This window comes from Morone saxatilis, unplaced genomic scaffold, assembly GCF_004916995.1.
Source record: "Morone saxatilis isolate NCDOM2014 unplaced genomic scaffold, NCSU_SB_2.0 Contig2, whole genome shotgun sequence".
NCBI classification, from domain to species: Eukaryota; Metazoa; Chordata; class Actinopteri; family Moronidae; genus Morone; species Morone saxatilis.
Genome location: NW_023339762.1, coordinates 15,313,634 through 15,333,519, shown reverse-complemented (window position 1 = coordinate 15,333,519; position 19,886 = coordinate 15,313,634). Strand labels below are relative to the sequence as shown.

Below are 19,886 nucleotides of genomic sequence, written 5' to 3'. Positions count from 1 at the left end.
TGTTATTTGGCCAGTGTTTGGTTTGTGGCTACTTTATAAACATGGCATTTCAACATGGTGGCCCACGTGGAAGAGGACATGCTCCCCCTTGTAGATAAATATAGCTCATTCTAAGGTAATGAAAACTAAAGGTTACACAGTAGACCTTTAATACTTCAACTCTTTTTCCCTCGATTGTACGACATCTATGGTGTCTGTTCCTCTATGAATTTCATTTTCACCTTCTTTTCTCTCTTTTCTCTGTTACTCAGCTGGCCTATCTTGGATAAACACTGGTATGTGGCCTTGGTATATTTTTCCTTTTTGTTGTGTGTCAATTGCATACACAGCATCGAGGTTTCCTCCCTTTGAAGGTCACTAACATCTCATGAGGTTTTAACAAATAAGCAACATAAGTGTAGAATATAATGACATAACAAACATTTCTTATACCATTAAAACACTATGCATTAACAAGTGAATGTTTAATTTTTGGATCAAAGTTCTGTTTCAGTTTACAATAATTTCAATTTTTAACTTACATATATACCAAATAAAAAAAACCCTGATTATCACATAATTTTTCTGCTTCTGATGCTTCATCTCTGCAGGTTTACTGGTTCCCATACTGGTGGGCTCTGCACTGGGACTTGCTCTCATTGTCACTTTAATATGTTGTCTATTGAGGCAGAAAAGGTAAGCAAAGGGGGAAAAACACAAAGCAAGACCAGATCATGCCTGTTGAAATCATGTTCTGCCCGTGATACAGCTCTGGTTAACTTTGTAATTTCAGAGGGATCATTGAAGTCAATTTGCATACAGACACAGACACACCCCCCCCACACACACACCCACATAAATATAAACTGGATAATTTGCGGAGGGTATTTCAAGAAAATGGTTAACCTTAACTGACCCCATCATCTGGGGTCAGTGTTTTTTTAAAGAATCAAAGACTTTATAGGGCCTGTGTCCTCATTAGTTGGGAGTTTTGGGAACGTAGACTCACTTTTGCCGCTCTTAGTCACCCTTGACAGTTTGACGTTGAAATTATGAGCCTATTTTGTATAATTGTGGTTTTCCATAAAAAAACTAGTATACTTTCTTGGAATTGCATTACTGTCTGAGATTTTCTGTGGTAGATGTATGGTAGAGAGAGAGAGAAAGAGGGAGGGTCAAGAGCAGTAAAATTAGAATTAAAGAAAATTTAAATTTAGGATAATCTAATTGCAGAAATGGAATATAATATTCATAGGCATGTTTCCATTAGTTTATAATCACCTGAAAATAAGAATTGTTATGTTTTAATCGCCTTAGAATTAGCCATTTATATCTACTGAGGGAGCCGGTTATCTTTTACGGAGTCCAACATGTTAAACTACCGCGTTTGGGTAGTGGGTAGCCCAGAATGGACAAATCAAAATCTGGCTGTAGATATGGCCTTTCGCGTTTTCTTGTAAATGGTCACAATCTGCAACTTCACTGCTTGATGCCACTAAATCCTACACTCTGGACTTTTAAGAAATACTTGGCTAATCTTTACATGTGAAATCTGAAAGTAATAATATTATATTTTAAAGAGATTGCCTCACTAAAAAATTAAACAGCAGCCTTTTATTTTCTTTCATAGTCTCCAGAATTAAAACCATCAGGCAGATTTCAAACAGATTACTTTATGTTGCGATTTTAATGATGAAATGCCCAGATCTCATACATGTTAAATACATCCGCTAGAATATGAATACATCACAAGTCCTCCTACTTTTGAAAATATATCTGAGAAAAAGGAAATACATCTTTGAGATGAAATATGTAAATGAGAGGCACTCCAGTGCTAAAATGTGCTTTGAAGCTGCCTCCTCATCTGTAGTTATCACTTCTCCTCTTCCATTTCTTCATGCTAATGATGCACAGTCTGCTTATGGAGGTGTAAGGCTAAGTGGCAGTCTTATCACAGATGGGTTGGTAGCAAGCTTCCTGCATTAAACAGTGTCAAATGTTCCTCCTATCTTCAAATGTTCCTTCTCTGTCTCTTTCTTCCAGCTTCCAAAATAATTACTGTATGTTTCCTTGCACCAAAAAAAATCAGCAGCAACAATTATCTGTTTGTACACGACTGGCCTCTTGAGTAAAGGGAAATTGGGCAACTATAGTGAAAAACATGGATACATTCCAAGGTGTGGGGGAAAATGATAACCCTCATTTTTAATTTCTTGCTCATATATCATGGACCTAAATAACAAGTTTTCTTGATTGCAAAACAAAACGTAGCAAGAAATAATTTATGGCCTTGAAATAAATCTACAGCTTGGTGGAAAACACTTCATTTAAAAACGAAAATTGGACATTTTTAGGGATATAATCAAATTCTGAATGCATTGTGCTCCTTTTATTCCTTAGAGTTGGTTCTCAACAGGACAAAAGCAAAGGTGTTGGATGCAACATTGGAGAGAGAGACGAGTACGGCTCAAGAGTATAGCTCATCGTTCTGGACCTCACTTCAAAGGAAACTTCAACAAGACCACAAGACCGTTGCCCTTTTGCATCACTCACTCTGTATTTGTGAAACTCTCCTGGACATTTGTGAAAGCATGAAAGGTTTAAGTAGATCACATAATAATGTTTGCATGCAGCTCTGGGAAGCACTCTGTTTTTTCTTAAACCACAGTCTGGACGTCCTTTGCTGTGTTGTGGTAGGCAGAACATGGTAGGCCTCCGTGCTGGACGTTTAAAGGGGTGTTTAATGCTGTATGACTACTTCCTTAGAGCAAGAGGAGCAGCTGTCCTCTCTAATCCCCTTTTATTTATCTGACATGATGTGGTGAGTTTCTTAAGGAGACCTCCACGCAAAAGCTTCAAGGCAAACACAGTAAGGCCTGAGCTGAACTGGTGAGAGTCTCAGGTCAAGTCCAGCCATGGCACCCATTCCCTTGGGCTGTCCTGCCGTGGAGGAAAGCCCAACCACAGTCCAAACAATAGGGGGACAGGAGTTGACAGGCATCCTTGATGCTAGCGTGGCCTGAGAGGGATGGGCTATACCACATTTCCACCAAGCCTGTACTTAGGGTTGCTCTATGGATTTTATAATAAAAGGGCGCTTAGCTTTCTACAAACACAGAAGCACACAGTCCCTTCCCTGTGAATAATGCTGAGAAAAAAAAGGCTTTTGTGCTATCCGGCTGCACGTGGGCTGACCCCTAACCCCTGTCCGCCAGTCGGATCACAAGACTAACTCCCCAGCACTCCAGAGAGCCTTCTCAGTTAGACTGTAGCCTGCTTGTACAGTTATCCACAGGAGAAGATGTATGTCATTATCTTGACAGGGTTTTACCTTGGCCACTATATCATCTCTTCTACCTTTATTATATTCGGATCATTTTAGATGCTTCGAAATTTATGTTAGGTGTACAGTAAAGTATTTGCATGCTTGTGGAATAGAAGGTGACAGTTTTACTGTAATATCAACCTTTCGATACTTTAGACTGATTGAACAAGTTATCTAAAATGAGAAGATGACGTGGTAAAGAGAAGCACAGGACTGTTCCTCCACAATAAAGTGTTATGGCCGTGTACACCACATCTTCCATGACATTTATCAGTCCTCCAACATATAATTTTGCCCATTCATTGCTGCTTGTGGCCTCCTTAAACTGTTGATATCCTGTTGCCATACTGTAAAACAATGTGCCACTCCACTGTTTTGTAAGTTTTATTTGTACAATAGTTTTCGTTACAGTTGTTACTTTGTGTATAATGAGGGTGTTTTCATGTTAGGTATGATTGCTCCATACCGTGCCTGAGTACGACATTACATTTCACATTAGAAATGTTGCTCTGTACCTGAGTACATCTGCGGCATCATCTACGTGACATTTGTTCATGTTGTTTCTACAGTGTAGAAAAGCCCGCCAATCATAAGATCCCAAGCCTATATGCTATTCATATTTATATTTATTTATTATTAATATTTTGTTAAGATTGACCCTCTTGCCTACCTTGCTACTTTATCAGCCATATTGTGCACATTCGTGTTTTTGATGAATGAATGAATGTTGAGTTAAAAGTCAAGTATAATCGGATCCGGTCCAGGTCCCTGTTGTTGAAAGCCTTTAAGTGTAAATAACTGCTGTGTCAGAATAAAAAAGTTGAACTGTTTTGGCTATGTGTTTTTAATTAAAATGTCCTATTTATTACATTTTATGATCATCAATGTCAAGTCCCAGTCTCAAATCAGGCAGTAGTGGCCAACAGTCATATTTTGACCAATAAGACCTATTTTAAACCTTGATTACGTAATTAAAAAAAACCCAAATAAAAATTATTTTACATGATTTCACCAATTCTATCTGTTGAAAAGCATAAAAAAATGCCCACTGGTGACACAGTTCATCTGCCCTTCCTGACCCCTTACAGTTAAAACATCACACATTCATAATGCTACCAGTTGTTGAGCAGCACTACCATCTAGCGGCTGCTCTCTTTAACTACAAAAACAATACGTTTTACTTCCGGGTTTCCTGCCGTCGTTTCCCGTAGATTTCCGTGGTTTTGACGTGTAAAAAGTCTGCAGGTGTTTTGTGTAGTTTTCATGAATGATGTCTCAGCAGCCTGTGCTGAAGAACAGGCGCACTCTCCTCGAGAGAGCAGAGAAGTTTATCTCTGAGATTTATTTCACAGACTGCAACCTGAGAGGACGGTAAGGCTGCTTTCATACAACTGCACTAAAACTAACTTAACTGAACGGTGGTAGTACAGTGGAGCAAACATGTACCTGTAGGACATCAGTCTGAAATAAATAAATAAATAAAACAAAACAGCTGTGAATCTCTGTAATATCTACAGGGAGTTTGTCTTTTGCATGCATTTCTTTGTAGGAGAAAATGCATTAAGGTCTATTCTGTCCTAAACTATATAACCTCATATACTGCCACAAGGTGTCCACATTTACTCATCTGATCACATGCTCCATAGTTAATGTGTATGTATTTGCAAACTGAACATTGTTCAGATCTGATCAGACCATCATTATGTTTTTTTTTAAGGGTTTCCTTATCTGAATTTAGTGTCTAAGGCAAATTTAATGTTTTTATTATTCTCTGCAGACTCTATGGAGACTCTTGCCCGCTGGAGTCCCTCGCCTCCTTCTTGTCCTCTAAGCGGATCACATTCAAGGAAGCATCCAAGCAGAACTTTGCACCTCATAAAGTGGGTGATACCTTTGGACCGACGTAAGTGCTATTATATTTTATCATCCTCAAATCTGTTAGATCTCAGATCTTGGAAATAACCCAACATTGATGCTTGTTGAAGGTGGTGGACTTGCTGGTTTGAAGTGACCGTGAACATCCCTGATTCTTGGAGGGGGAAAGAAGTTCACCTTCTGTGGGAAAGTGATGGAGAAGCAATGGTTTGGAGAGATGAGCAGCCAGTTCAGGTAATATAGCAGCCGTTTCGGACTAGATTAAAGTGCCAAAATCTATGCTAAACCAATGACTAGATTGAGGACATGTAACGTGTGGATTTGTAGGGCCTGACTAAAGAGGGTGAAAAGACGAGTTACATCTTATCTGACTGTTTGAAAGATGAGGAGCCACACAGGTCAGATACATAAATTATGAGTTCATTACAAATTCTGTAACCAACTTCACTTACTGAGCTTTTGGGCGTCTCTCAACTAAAATGTTCTTATTTTCTCTTGTTCTTTAGCGTCACCCTTTATGTAGAGGTGGCTTGTAATGGGCTTTTTGGAGCTGGTCAAGGATCCATGATTGCAGCCCCAGATCCAAACAGGATGTTTACAGTACAGAAGGCCGAGCTGGTGGTATTTAACCAGGATGTACGGGAACTACTGACTGATTTTGAGATGCTGATTGACATTGTGAAGGTACAGCCACACAAAACATTGCTTTCCTTTTTAATTAAAAGGAAAATGTAAACTTCTGCTGTTTTTTTCTTCTCTTCCTTCCCAGGAGCTCGGAGAGGGAGAGCAACGAGGCTACCAGGCACTCTTCACTGTCAATGAGATGGTGAACCTGTGTGATCCCTGCGATCCTAGCTCTTTCTCCAAAGCACACAGTCTGGCTCACAACTTCTTTAGCCAGCGGAATGGAGAAAGCCAGCACACTACTCATGCGATGGGTCACTGCCACATAGACTCAGGTCTCAGTTTAATTTCTATTGTAGTATCGAAAACAGTGAAAACAAAGCTGAAGTTGAAGACCTGGTCAGATTTGTAGTCTTGTTTGCTTTTTATTAACGAGATATTTAGTGATTTAAATCACAGTTTTGCCAATAACAGTTTTAATTAGGCAGCATTCTTCTCTGGCTGCTTGTGTTCAATTTATTTTGTTAAAGGGATAGAGGTTTTATAGAAAAGCATATTTTTATTAGTCAAAGTATGGAAATCATTTTGGTATTGGCACTGTATCTCGGTTATCATGTAATTAATAGTGGTAAAAAGATACAAAAAAAAATATTCTCCGCCCTATTTTTGAAGTAGAGAACTAAAAGAAATATATTACAATTTCTGTCAAATGACTCTGAATATTTATGACTCCCTATCTGCAGCATGGCTGTGGCCCTATGAAGAGACCATTCGTAAATGTGGCCGAAGCTGGGTGACGGTGGTCCGTTTAATGGAGAAGAACCCAGAGTTTGTTTTTACTTGCTCTCAGGTAATTCCCCACTAATACAGTTTCACATGAGACGCGAACCTTCTGCAAATCTGAGCAGTCCTCTTCAGTTTTGACCTTTTCTTTTGCTTTTTGTCCAGGCCCAGCAGTTCCAGTGGGTAAAGAGCTGGTACCCGGGACTCTTCTCCCAGATTCAGCATTACGTCAAGAAAGGCCAGTTCCTTCCAGTTGGAGGAGCGTGGGTGGAAATGGTGAACTTATAAATTATTCATAGCTTATGAATTTAATGCTGCCTTTCAGTCAGTTTTATGACCATGGTATTCTAACTTAAGATGTACTAATAACATGTTTGCCTGTCAGGATGGCAATCTGCCCTCAGGTGAGTCCATGGTCCGGCAGTTCCTGGAAGGTCAGCGCTTCTTTAACCATGAGTTCGGGATCCATTGCAAAGAGGTACGGATTCCTAAAAAATGTCTACATAAACAGAGTTGACCTTGAGTGGCCACTTTGTCACCACATATGCATAATATAAGAATGTTTTCTTTAGTTCTGGCTTCCAGATACGTTTGGCTACTCAGCCCAACTTCCGCAAATAATGCAGGGCTGCGGCATTTCCAATTTCTTGACACAGAAGCTTAGTTGGAACCTGGTCAACACCTTCCCGGTAAGTAATGTACCGCACAAGGTTAAAAAAACAACTTCCACTAGAAACAAATTTTCAGTTTTAATTTATCTTTCCCAAAGCACAACACATTTTTCTGGGAAGGTCTGGATGGCGCCAAGGTTTTAACACACTTCCCACCTGGAAATTCCTATGAAATGAAGGGCAAGGTTGAGGATGTGAGTTTGGTTTATAGTGCACACTACATGGTGAATGTTGAGTCTAAGAACATTTACAATTCTCACAAAACTTTTCTCTGCCCACAGCTCGTAAAAACTGTGAAGAATAACAAAGATAAAGGCAGAGCCAATCACAGTGCTGTGTTGTTTGGTTTTGGAGACGGTGGGGGTGGACCAACACAGCTGATGCTTGACCGACTGCACCGAGTCCGGGATACAGACGGACTTCCCAAGTTAGTTTCTGTCCCACACTTTAACAGTCATGAGTAACCACTAAGCCCAAAGCCCAGACTGAGGCGGAAACTCTTAAATCATTAGTTATTCACTTCCGGCCAGCACTGTGGGATTTCTTTCATGCTTTAGGAATTAAGGTGTGTCAGCAGCACGTAAACTGTAGTCCACTTCAACCCTGTTAAATACAAAAGGATATGAGTGATATATACTGATGTCACTACTGTGTTTTTTAACAATACTAGTCATTACAAAAATGTTTTAGTCAGAATGAATAACAAAGGTGTAACCAGAGACGTCATTCGTTACTACCATCTCCAAATACTGTGTGTTTCATAGGGTCCAGATGTCCAGTCCTGACAGGCTTTTCTCTGAGCTTCAGGCTGACTCAGCTCTGCTTTGTACTTGGACCGGAGAGCTCTTCCTGGAACTGCACAATGGCACCTACACCACCCAGGCGCAGGTACAATAATAATCTCTTCAGAGTCTAATATAAAAGGAAATTCAACTTTACAATAACAAAACTAATACGATTTCTCTGGGAGTAAAGAAAAATCTAAGCAAATAGGATAGAAAATAAGAAAAAACAGTATGCAGTATGAAATTATAAAATATATAAATGCATACTTTTAAGGGTTTAATATTCACTGGTGTTGCACTCAGGTAGACTGTGTGGGAAGTTATATATTTCTAAAAATGTTTTCTACAGGTACAGAAATCATATATGCAGGGAGTAGGGATAACTACTGGTAATACCCCACAAAATAATACAATCCCATCCAATGCCACAAAATAACCACAAATGTGAGGAAAGCATTATACTTAAAAAATAAGAAAAGAAAAGAAAATAGACATATCTAAAGTATAAACCACTCCAACTGAATGAAGGATAAAAGTGCTACAAACTACTAATGTGTTAAAACAATTTAAAATGTTTGAAAAAGTTATTTTCATGCTTTCTTTGTTGTTTCCAGATTAAACGAGGAAACCGTCAGTGCGAGACACTGCTTCATGACATTGAGATAGCCAGCAGCTTGGCGCTGTGGCAGGATGAAACTTTTCAGTATCCTGTGGAGAAACTGCAAGAGCTTTGGAGGTCAAGGCACACTTTTTTATAGTTTCATGATGAGAACAAATAAATCAATGGCTTCTATTGTCAGAGTATGAAATGTATGTCTTTGATATCCCTCACAGACTTCTTCTTCTAAACCAGTTCCATGACGTGATTCCCGGCAGCTGCATTGAGATGGTTGTGGAGGATGCACTCCGGTATTATGAAGGTACAGTTTTAAGTAGCTGTCCATTATAATCAGAGCCATATTGATCTGTTGTTTTCCAAAGCAAAAAGTACATCACACTGTTTTTAGATATCCGCAGTGATGGTTCTACACTGCTGCATAATGCCTGTGGAGCCTTGGGGTCAAAGGGCAATTCTGCTGGTGTGTTCAACTCTCTGCCATGGGAGCGCCATGAAGTCATCCAGATTCAAGATGGTGCTGGTAAACCTGATCTGGGTATGTTGATACTTATGTACACAGATAGGTGACGCATTAAAGGAAAAACCTGAATGAGTGGCGAAACATGAGGAATACAGTTTCGTACAGGACATGAAGGGTCATTGAATGGTTTGATGAGAATGAAAATGATGAGTGAATCGGTTGATTAATTGAACACCTATGGGAGGATGGAGATGGGTCCAGACAAGGAGGTTTGTGTTGGTTTTTCCCTTTAAACTGTCACCATTCTGTATATTTACAATATTTATGTTGCTTTCAAAATTACAACTGCATATCTGATGCTCTGTGGTATCCGTTGTTCTGCAGCTCTGGTGAGAGTTCCCAGCATCGGTTTGTCTCCTGTTAAGGACACACAGCCTGGGACTCAAGTCTCTGTCTCTATTCAAGTATGTGCTGTATAACACATTACTTGCCCTTTCCAGCTCTGAATAAGTTTCACTAAATCATCCCACAAATGCCAGTGATGACAGTACTTCCAGCTCAAATGTGGCTTTCGTGGGAGTGGGCTGTGGTTGTGTGCAGGGCAGGGTGATGACATAGTTCAATGGATAAACAAATAAAATAAATTTCCTGGTCCCGACAGAGCCGGCTCACAAAGTGGCAACAGCTATCTGCAATAGGCCAGTATTTTCCTAAAGGTCTGGGCGCAGCCAGAAGCAGATTAGCAGGTCCAACCCAGCTGACCTCTGCCAGAGCCCTAATACCCCCACAGTGCCATTGATGGTTATTTCTTATGTCTCCCCTCTCTCTTCTTTTCTCTATAATAATCTTTATTTATAGAGCACTTTTAAAATACATGTAACAAAGTGCTTCACAAAAAATACAATAAAACACGTCATGAAGTCATAACATTTTATAAGAAAGAAAATAAAAAACACTTAGAACAATAAGAACAGACCTAAAGAAATCACTGACTAATCTGATTTCCTTCCACTCTTGGCAACAGTAACGTCCTTGCATATTATTGTTTCCTTTTTTTTCTGGTTTTGTCTAGTTTTCTCATTTTTCCTCTGATTGAGTGTACACGTTATGTTGCTTATAAACCTTTTCCTCTTGCCTTTTTCTATGTTGTACATGTCTCTCCCCCTGTCTGTGTTTATGTACTGTCCCTTTGCACAAACAAACATGTACTATACATAGAGAGCATTTAACAAATTTAGCTATGATGCAATTTAATTTGGCTAATTGAGACGTTGTTTAACATTACAGGCCGATGGCACCATCCTCATGGAGAATGGGATTTTGCAGACTGTCATAAACAAAGATGGCACTTTGGCATCACTGTATTTGATGAGTGCAAACAGGTACTGTAGGACCACATATGACCACCTGTGTATTTTGTTTTACAGCATTAACATTAATAAAATAATGATCATCATTAAATATTAATCTGTCTCACCACTCTGATGGTTTCAGGGAAGCCATCTATGACAGCCGTTATGGGAATCAGTTTATCATGTTTGATGATGTCCCTCTGTACTGGGATGCTTGGGATGTGATGGACTACCATCTGCAGACGAGGTCTTTCGCCACCTTGATACTCTATTACACTATTTGCAGGCATTGTAGGTATGAATATCAAAAACCTAACAGCAGAAATGGCCTTATAGAAAGCCGGTGCTGGAGGTGGTGCAGCCTGTTCGTGTGGTGTCCTCAGGTGGGCTCCGAGGCAGTGTCAGCTTCACCCTCAGGATCAGTGATAAGAGCACGATCACCCAGGAGATTGTCATGGACGCCATGTGTCCTTACATCAAGTTCAACACAGAGGTACTTCATTCATTCACGATATCTCGAAAAATCTAAAGAATCACTAATCCAACAGTTGACAAACTCTTCAGTACCCAAGCAATATTAGGCGCATCCTCCAATTTCAGGTGAAGTGGGCAGAGTCTCACAAGTTTCTCAAGGTGGAATTCCCTGTGCGAGTTCACAGCCCCAGTGCTACATATGAAATCCAGTTTGGCCATCTGCAGAGACCCACGCACAGGAACACTTCATGGGACTGGGCTAGATTTGAGGTACGGCGCTGTACGAGTAATCTTAATGTACACTGATCTCCACAGGTATTTGGACAGCAGCAGGTTTTTGGTTTTGGCCTGTTTTGGTCCTGCATGCCTAAATTGTAGGATGGCCGATGTCAGTTATGCTACAATACTGTGTATTGCTTTTCATTACGATTTCCTTCTCAGGTTTGGGGTCACAAATGGGCCGATTTGTCAGAGCACAACTTTGGAGTTGCACTGCTGAATGACTGCAAATACGGCTATTCGGTCCACAAGAACACTATGACACTGTCTCTGTGAGGTTCCCCACTGTTCATATACAACAGTAAAACAAACAGTACAATTCAGTTACACTTACTTTAAATAATCCTTTCATCTAATAGTAGATGTCTTTGTCGTAGACTGAGAGCAACAAAGGCCCCAGATGCCAATGCTGACATGGGGACTCATCATTTCACCTATGCAGTCATGCCACACACAGGTAAGGATTTAATTGTTCTTCTAAATAATTTGTTCTCATTAATTTCAAAACTCTAAAACTTGGAATATAATGTTTTCCTGGGTTTTAATACAGGATCCTTCCAAGATGCCTCAGTCATCCAGTGCGCTTACAACCTCAACTTCCCTTTGAGGTCAATCCGGTGCACTCCTGACACGGTGCCCTGGAGTGCCTTTTCCATCAGTAGTTCTGCAGTCATCCTTGAGACCATTAAACAGGTATTCAGTTAAACCCTGTGCTTGACCTTGCTTTACTTAATCCACTTAGACAGTTAATGGCTATTTACTCTATTTACCATAACAGGCCGAGGACACGAAGGGTGCACTTGTAGTCCGGCTGTATGAGTCACATGGGAGCAGCGTGACAGCAACTCTCTGTACCACCCTTCCAGTTAGGGAAGCCTGGCCGTGAGTTTCTATTTTTTATTGTTTTAACTGCCATCTGGTAAATGTGTTGTATTGTTTCTAACAACAAAACCTTTTTGTCCCTTTCCCAGTTGTGACCTCTTGGAGAGACAAGACCCCACCCAGCCAGCACACATTACGTCAGAAGGAATCATTTTGAACTTCAACCCCTTTCAAATAGTGTCCCTTCTCCTCATTTTGTAATATATATGGCATTTCCTATCGTCAGGGTTGTCACAAATTGAATATTAATAAAATGCTTTGGGCCTAGAAACTAGTGAGAAACTAGATAAATCATCTGGTGCTGTTCTATTGTTGTTTTTCAGGAGACTTCAACTTTGATACGTTGCATCATCAATAAAAAGTTATAGAACTTTTGTAGAAACATGTTTTTATTTTAAAAACTTTAATTGTATAAAAACATAAAATGGTCCCATAAAGTGGTTTCCTGCCTTTTGGTTTCAATTGCTTTTCTGTCTGGTAACTCTCCCGCTCTGCCTCTGTGGACCTGCAACAAGGTTGACTGAGATTTAAATTCATCCAGTCCCCCCCCCCCCGGGNNNAAACTTAAACTTTATTTTGACTGAATGCCTTCATCTCACCTGGAGTTGTTGGCCCGGCACTGCTGCTTTTCCTCCTACGTGCAGTTAGTTTCTTTTCATGCTGTGCGTTTCCTTTTTGGGTCTTGGATTGGGACTCCTTCACACACACATCCTTGTTTTTCTTTGGTGTTTTGGTCATAGCTTCCTGTTTGACTTGTTTCTTTGTTGTGCTTGAAGAGCGACTTCGGGCCACCTAAAAAAAAAAAAAAAAAGTGTGTTCATGTATTTATGAAGCACGTTTTAAGGTTAGGTGCTTTTCAGATACTAAAAATATACTAAACAAAAATTTTAATCAGAAACCTATAATCATACAAAAATTAAGAATAAGATTAAAGTGCAAAATATTCATATAAAAAGTAAACTGATACTAAAACAAGCACAATTAAAATAAAATAAAGTTTGTGATGACCTAAAGCACCACAAAATAATGGGAAGGTAAAACATGTTAATTGTAGGCCATCTTGTAAAGGTGAGTCTTCGGGAAGCATTTAAAAGCGACAGGACCTCCTAGACTTCTGGCTGCTGAATTCTGGATTAATCGCAATTGTGAGACTGAGTGGGAGTTTAAGCAGGTCATAAGTGAGCGTGATGATATAAAAGCATATAAAAGGGCTGTTTCTGACTGTCGTTTTTAGTTTAGTTCATTGTCAAGTAGAAAAATTACTGTTTATACCTTTTTCTTGTCTGTGTAATCATGGTCATCTTCTTTCTTTGCCCTCTTTTTTGGCTTGGGTGACTTTGAATCTATTGTAAAAGAACAATCAAATCAGTCAGATGCATCAACTATTCTCAGATACATTTCTGCTTAAGTTTGCAGTGTCATGTATTCAAAGTATTAAGTACCTTTAGGCACCATGGGACCTGGATCTCCCTGAAATGAGAACAGTAGTTATTAGTATCTGTGATATATAATATCCTGTGCCAGAAATTAAAATATAGCATTTTCCTTGAACTCACTTTGAACCACATAGTTCTGCCATTGTGGTCCCGGATGGATTTCATTCCATCGACGTAGTAACACTGCAGCCACGCCTCAAAGTCAGAATAGTCTGCCTTCTCTGGATCATATCCCTTTCCACCTGAGTCATAAAATGTGTTGAAAACAGGAGGCATTTCACAGGAAAAAGAAATTGTGTTATCTTTGAATAAGACAGCAATAATATGTATTTCGCTCAAAATGAAAGCTATCAGAATCTTTGAAAGTACAGTAAGCAAAAAAAAACCCACCTAGGCTCACCACCTCCAGAGGTACTGTATGACACAGCCTCAGCAGGTCCCCCGTCTCCTCTTTCACCCTCTTCTGTTTAGCTCTGTCAGAGTGCTTAGTAAAGAAAGGCACTGTTAAAAAATGCAAAGCAGTGAGGGTTGAGCGTCTGATCTGAAAAATGTCTGGGTTCTTTCACCTTTTTTTCTGTATTCTCTTTTTTCACAGGCTTCTCACTTTCACATAAATCTTCTGAATCAAGGCCTTCAAGGGTAGTCCTGGCAGCCACAAAGGGTGGGATGTTCAACCTATCAAAAGATACAAGATACTAAAAAGACCCATTCTTCTGAAAAAAGAAGAAGGCTTTTTTGTTTTCAAAGTGTTTCTGAATCATTAATCCTCCTCGCAGGCAGAACACAGTACAAACCTTAAGAAATGAAAGAAAGCTATTCATTTCATATCTGAGGGAAAGAGGCCTTGAAACAGAGAGCTGAAACTGTCAACACATTTAACAATGCAAAACATGGAGAGACTCTCACGGGACAGATCCTAGTCGTCTTGTTTCTGTTTTGTTTCTTTTAAAATGTGTACAGATCTATGGTAAATCGAGACCTGTCAGGACCAGGCTTTGCACGCTGTGTATGTGCCTTTCATGTGTTTTCTTTCACCTTTAGTTTTTTGAAACCACTAGTTACTTCTAGCATGGCACTGCATACGTACACTAGCCATATGAGAACATCTACAGAAATACAGTATCTGTTGACTTATTATTAAGTAAATACCGTAGTAATGATTAGGGTGCACTGATCCACTGACTTTTTCCCCTCCCAATGATGGGATGATACCATTGCTTTCTTTTCAAATATGAACTCTGTATACCTCACTGCCTGGAACTCCTTGGGGTTATTTCTATGAAAGGAAACATGAGGCCGTTGCTTGCTTTGGCACTGAAAACAGAGTCAGCAGCTTGCTGTCACTGAATGGATGTAACTTCTAGAGGAAACATTGAATTTTATACTATCATTAAAGAAGAAACTGCATTTAATTAGAGCTGAAAGAATTATATGATTGAAAATTAACTGGCAACCATTTTGATAAACGATTAATTGTTTTTGAGACTTGTCAAACACTCTTCTTCTCAAATGTAAAGATGTCTTTAGCTTTTTTCTGTTTTATTCAATGGCAAACTTAATATTTTGGGGTTTTAGAATGTTGGTCTCCAATTTATGATGTTTTATAGATAATTTAAAAAAAATCAGCAGATGAATCCATAATTAAAATAATTGATTGTTGCAGCTCTATATTTTAAGCGGATCATCATGTCATGGATGATACCTAATCCACATGCAGTAATAAGGGCGGTATCTGTGCCTCCCTGCTACTTAACTGTATAATGTGTCATTTGAATAGTTGAGGGTTTGTGCATGTTTGTCACCTGAAAAGTATTTCGGCCCTCAGGTAGTTCCCGATACCGTTGAAGTACTTCTGATTGAGCAGAACTTCACAGATAGGTCTATCAAAGGCGCGGTCAGAGAGGTGGGACACAACGTTCTCCCTGCAAAATGATAAACTGGTCAGTGATAGGGTGAGGATTTGGTTGAGCGGGTGACACATCTGACATTCAGCATTACAAACCTGAAGCTTTTGTACTCAAACATGACACAGGGCCCTCGGCTAGACTGCCAGGTCCCACTGGGCTGCCAGCTGCCAAACCTGCGTACATCCACAAAGCTCAGCACTCTGCAGGGCTTCTCTTTGGAATAAAAACGTAGGTGGGAGTGTTTGGGCAGCTCATCCTCTGTGGTGAAGCGGAAATTACCAGACATCCCAAAGCGAAAGACTATATCCATGGGCTGGTCTGCCTGTCCTGTCTTCAACCTCTGTTTTGTATCATCACTCTTTATGGGTGTCAGCGTGAGTTTCACTTCCTTCCCTCTGGAAGTAGCTGTGATCCGATAGGCCTCACAGGTGAAGGGCACATCGGGACTCTTGCTGACATCGGATTTTTTTACGGGTCCAGTAAAAACCACTCCATTGCACATTTTGTTTACGTACAGGCTGGCCAGGTGGAGCTCTGGTCCCTCAGGCATTTTGTCGGAACAAATGAAGCTGTGCTGCAACTGCAGAGAATAACGTGGTTGAGCAAACATTACACCACCAAGGGCTTTAAAAGACAGTGAGGATGTATGTCTTCATGTCTTAATACAGCCTTTAAACACTCAATATATTTACATTTGACTGGTTTTAGGTCAACAAAATAATATATTTGCAATTTTACATTCTTAGATTGCTTTGAAGCAGCATGCAGGCCTTAATGTTGGAAAATGTTACTAATAACAGTTAACCAAATGAATAAAACATGAAATACAAAAGACAGTGATTTATGTTCATGTTTTTCCAAACAGTGGTGGTATTGTGTGTTGGGCAGACTTGTAACCTCAGTGTTTCGGTTCCTGAAAGCACCACTGCACAGCCTCAGACACAACAAGCATCCTACCACAACACCAGAATCAGACCTACAACACTACACCACATCATCATCGTCATTCATAGACTACACAATATGACCAATCATGCATTTCCTGTGTATTCAACCAGTCTGAACAACACATTATGTTTCTGCACTGCATAACAAGGGGGAAAAAATAGTGATAGGTACACCACTAAGTACAGAGTTTCCTGGAGTTGAAACCGAGGTACCGAGGAACAAATGAGGAAATAGACCTCACCAGTTATAAACTTGTCACGATCGCAGACTTCAGCTGAAATCCCCAACACAGTTTGCCGGTCCCCCCACTCTCTGCAGGGCTGCCACGAGGAGTAGGTATGGCACTAAACACAATGCTTTCACAACATGCATGTTACTAAACATGTTGTGTAACGTTTTTTGTTTATACGGAAACGTCGCGAGATTTCAGGCCTCACCACGTTCGTCATCCACAACTTCGTATATTACTGATGTGAGCGGATGTTTTTCTCATGTTTTCCAACAATTCCTTGAAAACTATAGGGTAACAATTAAATGGAGCTTTTCTAGCAGACGCATTGTAAATCACTACATAAGCAAACAGCCAGAGGCATGCTGGGATATGTAGGCGTTGCGGGAAAAACCGACCAAGGATTGAAACATCTCTGTTTTAGACTTTATTTTGTCATGTGCATATGAAGGTAAAACACAAATTATCAACATGATTCAAAATGTGAGAATCATTATATACAATATTTTACAAAAATGGTCCATTTCTTGTTTCAGTGAGGAATCACACCGTCTGGAAACAGCTCCACCAATTATTGCTGATGTGGTAGAAAATAAACTTTCAGTCAATCTAACTAAGGACTGAGCCATTCACATGACCTTTGAGATAACTAAGTTCATACAAAAATTAAACTGTACAAGATGTAAGTATGGCACTTTTGGCAGCCATCAGCTTTGTTTGTGTCCGACTTCATTGTTCACTCTTTACTGCAGTGCATTCATCATAGCCTGGGCCTGCTTGAGCTCTGTGGAAACACAGATAGGAAAACAATTAACACAACATAATTGTGGCTAATACAATTGTGTGAAATAAAAGAATGGTGAGAAAAAAAAAACAGGGGGTTAAGATGCGGAACTAACCTGCAAGCAAGACTCTGAACTTGTCAGCAGAAACAGAAACAACTGTTGTCTCTGCAGAGTCTGACTCTGCTCCCTTTGTCTGCAGTTTAAGCTGAATCACAGGTTCATTAACCTCTCTCAGCTCACTCGAACTCAGAGTGTAGTCGACCCGCCAGGACACAGCATCCAGCCCTCCCACTGAAATTCAATGCAGAGCAGAATTGAGAACACCCTTAAGTTAGCAACTTCTCAGAAGAGTCATCAGTTATATTCGCCATCCTATTTTAGAAAAGGACAAGACAGGCAGAAATACTTACGTCTCAGGCTCGTCTCTCTTAGTCTGTCTTGCAGTACAGAGTGCTTGTCTTCATATGATTTGCAAAGCCCTGTTGTGTGTTCTAAAAGAATGGATGTGTGTGAATAAAAAAAACAAGATTTATTTCAAGTGCAGTCTTAAGCTGGTGAAAAGTCAGCTGCAACTGTTACTATTAATGCACCAAAGTCACAATGCACCACACCACTGACAATGAAACAATGCAGTAAGCTCCAACAATAACCCAAAAGGCTGTGACTTGACCCGAATGTCTCCAGAAATGAGGAAGTGTTTGTGTCATGACCTATGATGCTTTTTAAGGCTCATATCCTGGGCACAGTTTAATATTTGAAACAGTGTGCAAATGTTCCAAATATATTATTCTGTATTGAGGAGTCCTCGGTTGTCTAAGGGCCCTGTGTGTCTTCCCCACAAGCTCTAGTTAATGCAGACACTTCCCATTAAATATTACACACAGTCAAGCAGTCTACTCTTGGCAGAGGTCTGTGCATGTGTGACTAAAGATAATGTGACATAATCTTAATTTGTATATCAGATATGGGGAACCCCAGTGGACTAACCTTTAGGCAGACCGAGCTGCTGCAGCTCACTGGACAATGACTCACTGTCAACATCGTGCTTTGCTGCACTGGAGAAAATGAAGCTGAGCACTGCCACACTAGCTTTGATGTCTCCGCTCTCTGCAAGATGGATTAAAGTCATGAATGTATGTATGTTATATAACACAACAGTGCAATGCAAGTATGAGAATATAATAGTGGGTATATGAGCAGTACAGTAGTACATCTGCAGTACATTTTACTGCACTACATTCACTTGAAAGCCACAATTATGCTGCAGAAAAAACGATACATTGTTGTAGATTTAAGTACCAACTTGACCAACCACAAGCATAAAATGCTGCTAACACATAAAAACATTAGTAATAATAATCTTTATTGGTTTATTATGTTATAATATAACACCCACAGGTGCAGTTTTTCTCCATAACCAGTATTTTACTTTTGACACTTTAAGTTTTTCTACTAATACTTATGCACTTCTAATTAATAAATCACTCAATTTAGTCCCTTTATTTGTAATGTGTATTGCGGCGTTTTTACTTTACTACTAAGTACCAGTATGAGGAAGACTTACCAAACTTTGCATCTGCAGTGAGCTTTGCAACCTTGTCATACTACAAAAAAAGAAGAGAGAAGACAGCACTGAGTGTGTGTGAATATTGTATATAACGATAAATGAGTGATTATGTATGCAATCTCTTACATCAATGCCTTCCCCAAGCAAGTCCTTCAGCACTTGACCACAGAGGAGTTTCATTTTGACACTTGACTGTTACATTAATGAGGCAGAAGACACACGTATTAGTATTTACAAACCACAATGTTGCTTTATTGTTTAAGTGCTGGACCTTTATAATTACTTACAATCTTCGCCAAAGTGCTAATTTCGGCAAGTACCCAATCTGGGCAGTCCAAATCTCCACAGAAACGGAACCGCTGCAACAGACAGACATCACCTGAGTGTTATTCACTGTAATATAACATTTTAATTGAATATAACAACAGTCAGCCCTGCTAGCACTGACGTTAGCTACTCATCATCAACTTTACTGACTAGCTTCGCCTGCTAGCTCCCTAAAAGCCGGACCAGACATCGATAGCAGGAGGTAAGTAATAGCCTGTGACATTTCTACATCATTTAAAGGAAACTTCCTGCAGATAAACCTGCTTCTACATGAGCATAACAGAGTTAAATAGTACGTTTAATGGCAGTGTTTACCATGGTTGTCAGTCAGCTGAGCGGTTGCAGAGGGAGAACGGAACAGGAAGAGGTTTCTGCTTCCTCGCATCTGATTGGACGAGAGGGGAGGAGAGGGGCGGGGCGCTGCTCCTCAGAGGTCCTGTCAATCAGGGCTGCTTCTCCTAATGACTTTACATCTATATGTCCACAACAACAACAACTAAAAAAAAAAGATACATTACTTGTGTGTCAGGGATATCAGCTGTAAAACATGGATTATGCTGCTCTGTCTGTGATTGGTGT

At 39.9% G+C, this 19,886-nt stretch overlaps 3 protein-coding genes across 4 annotated transcripts; 1 reads left to right on the top strand and 2 right to left on the bottom strand.

Moving 5' to 3' along the window:
- Positions 1-4,497: 4,497 nt before the first annotated feature.
- man2c1 (mannosidase, alpha, class 2C, member 1) lies at positions 4,498-12,479 on the top strand. Its single transcript, XM_035665135.1, has 26 exons — positions 4,498-4,675; positions 5,082-5,207; positions 5,290-5,413; positions 5,507-5,577; positions 5,686-5,863; positions 5,949-6,138; positions 6,547-6,653; positions 6,752-6,862; positions 6,972-7,064; positions 7,159-7,275; positions 7,356-7,451; positions 7,539-7,684; positions 8,022-8,145; positions 8,657-8,778; positions 8,877-8,962; positions 9,050-9,196; positions 9,506-9,585; positions 10,409-10,503; positions 10,616-10,720; positions 10,810-10,966; positions 11,074-11,217; positions 11,389-11,498; positions 11,604-11,683; positions 11,777-11,919; positions 12,005-12,108; positions 12,198-12,479. The coding sequence occupies exons 1-26, from the start codon at positions 4,572-4,574 to the stop codon at positions 12,307-12,309; spliced, it is 3,072 nt and encodes a 1,023-aa protein (XP_035521028.1). The 5' UTR covers positions 4,498-4,571; the 3' UTR covers positions 12,310-12,479.
- On the bottom strand, positions 8,772-16,830 carry neil1 (nei-like DNA glycosylase 1). Of its 2 annotated transcripts, none has more exons than XM_035665136.1 (10): positions 16,641-16,830; positions 15,547-16,031; positions 15,347-15,466; positions 14,111-14,219; positions 13,935-14,028; positions 13,665-13,786; positions 13,551-13,578; positions 13,381-13,451; positions 12,708-12,900; positions 8,772-12,628 (listed from the first exon to the last, which is right to left on the bottom strand). In XM_035665136.1, exons 2-10 carry the CDS (start codon positions 15,999-16,001, stop codon positions 12,567-12,569), a joined length of 1,254 nt encoding a protein of 417 aa, XP_035521029.1. In that variant the 5' UTR covers positions 16,002-16,031; positions 16,641-16,830; the 3' UTR covers positions 8,772-12,566. The 2 variants fall into 2 exon arrangements, with proteins under 2 accessions (XP_035521029.1, XP_035521030.1); XM_035665137.1 differs by having other exon boundaries at positions 8,772-12,613; positions 16,641-16,827.
- A 212-nt stretch (positions 16,831-17,042) lies between these two features.
- Positions 17,043-19,718, bottom strand: commd4 (COMM domain containing 4). The gene is made up of 8 exons (XM_035665095.1): positions 19,623-19,718; positions 19,268-19,339; positions 19,107-19,172; positions 18,978-19,017; positions 18,401-18,520; positions 17,824-17,904; positions 17,528-17,704; positions 17,043-17,412 (listed from the first exon to the last, which is right to left on the bottom strand). The coding sequence occupies exons 1-8, from the start codon at positions 19,623-19,625 to the stop codon at positions 17,372-17,374; spliced, it is 600 nt and encodes a 199-aa protein (XP_035520988.1). The 5' UTR covers positions 19,626-19,718; the 3' UTR covers positions 17,043-17,371.
- Between the last annotated feature and the right edge of the window lie 168 nt (positions 19,719-19,886).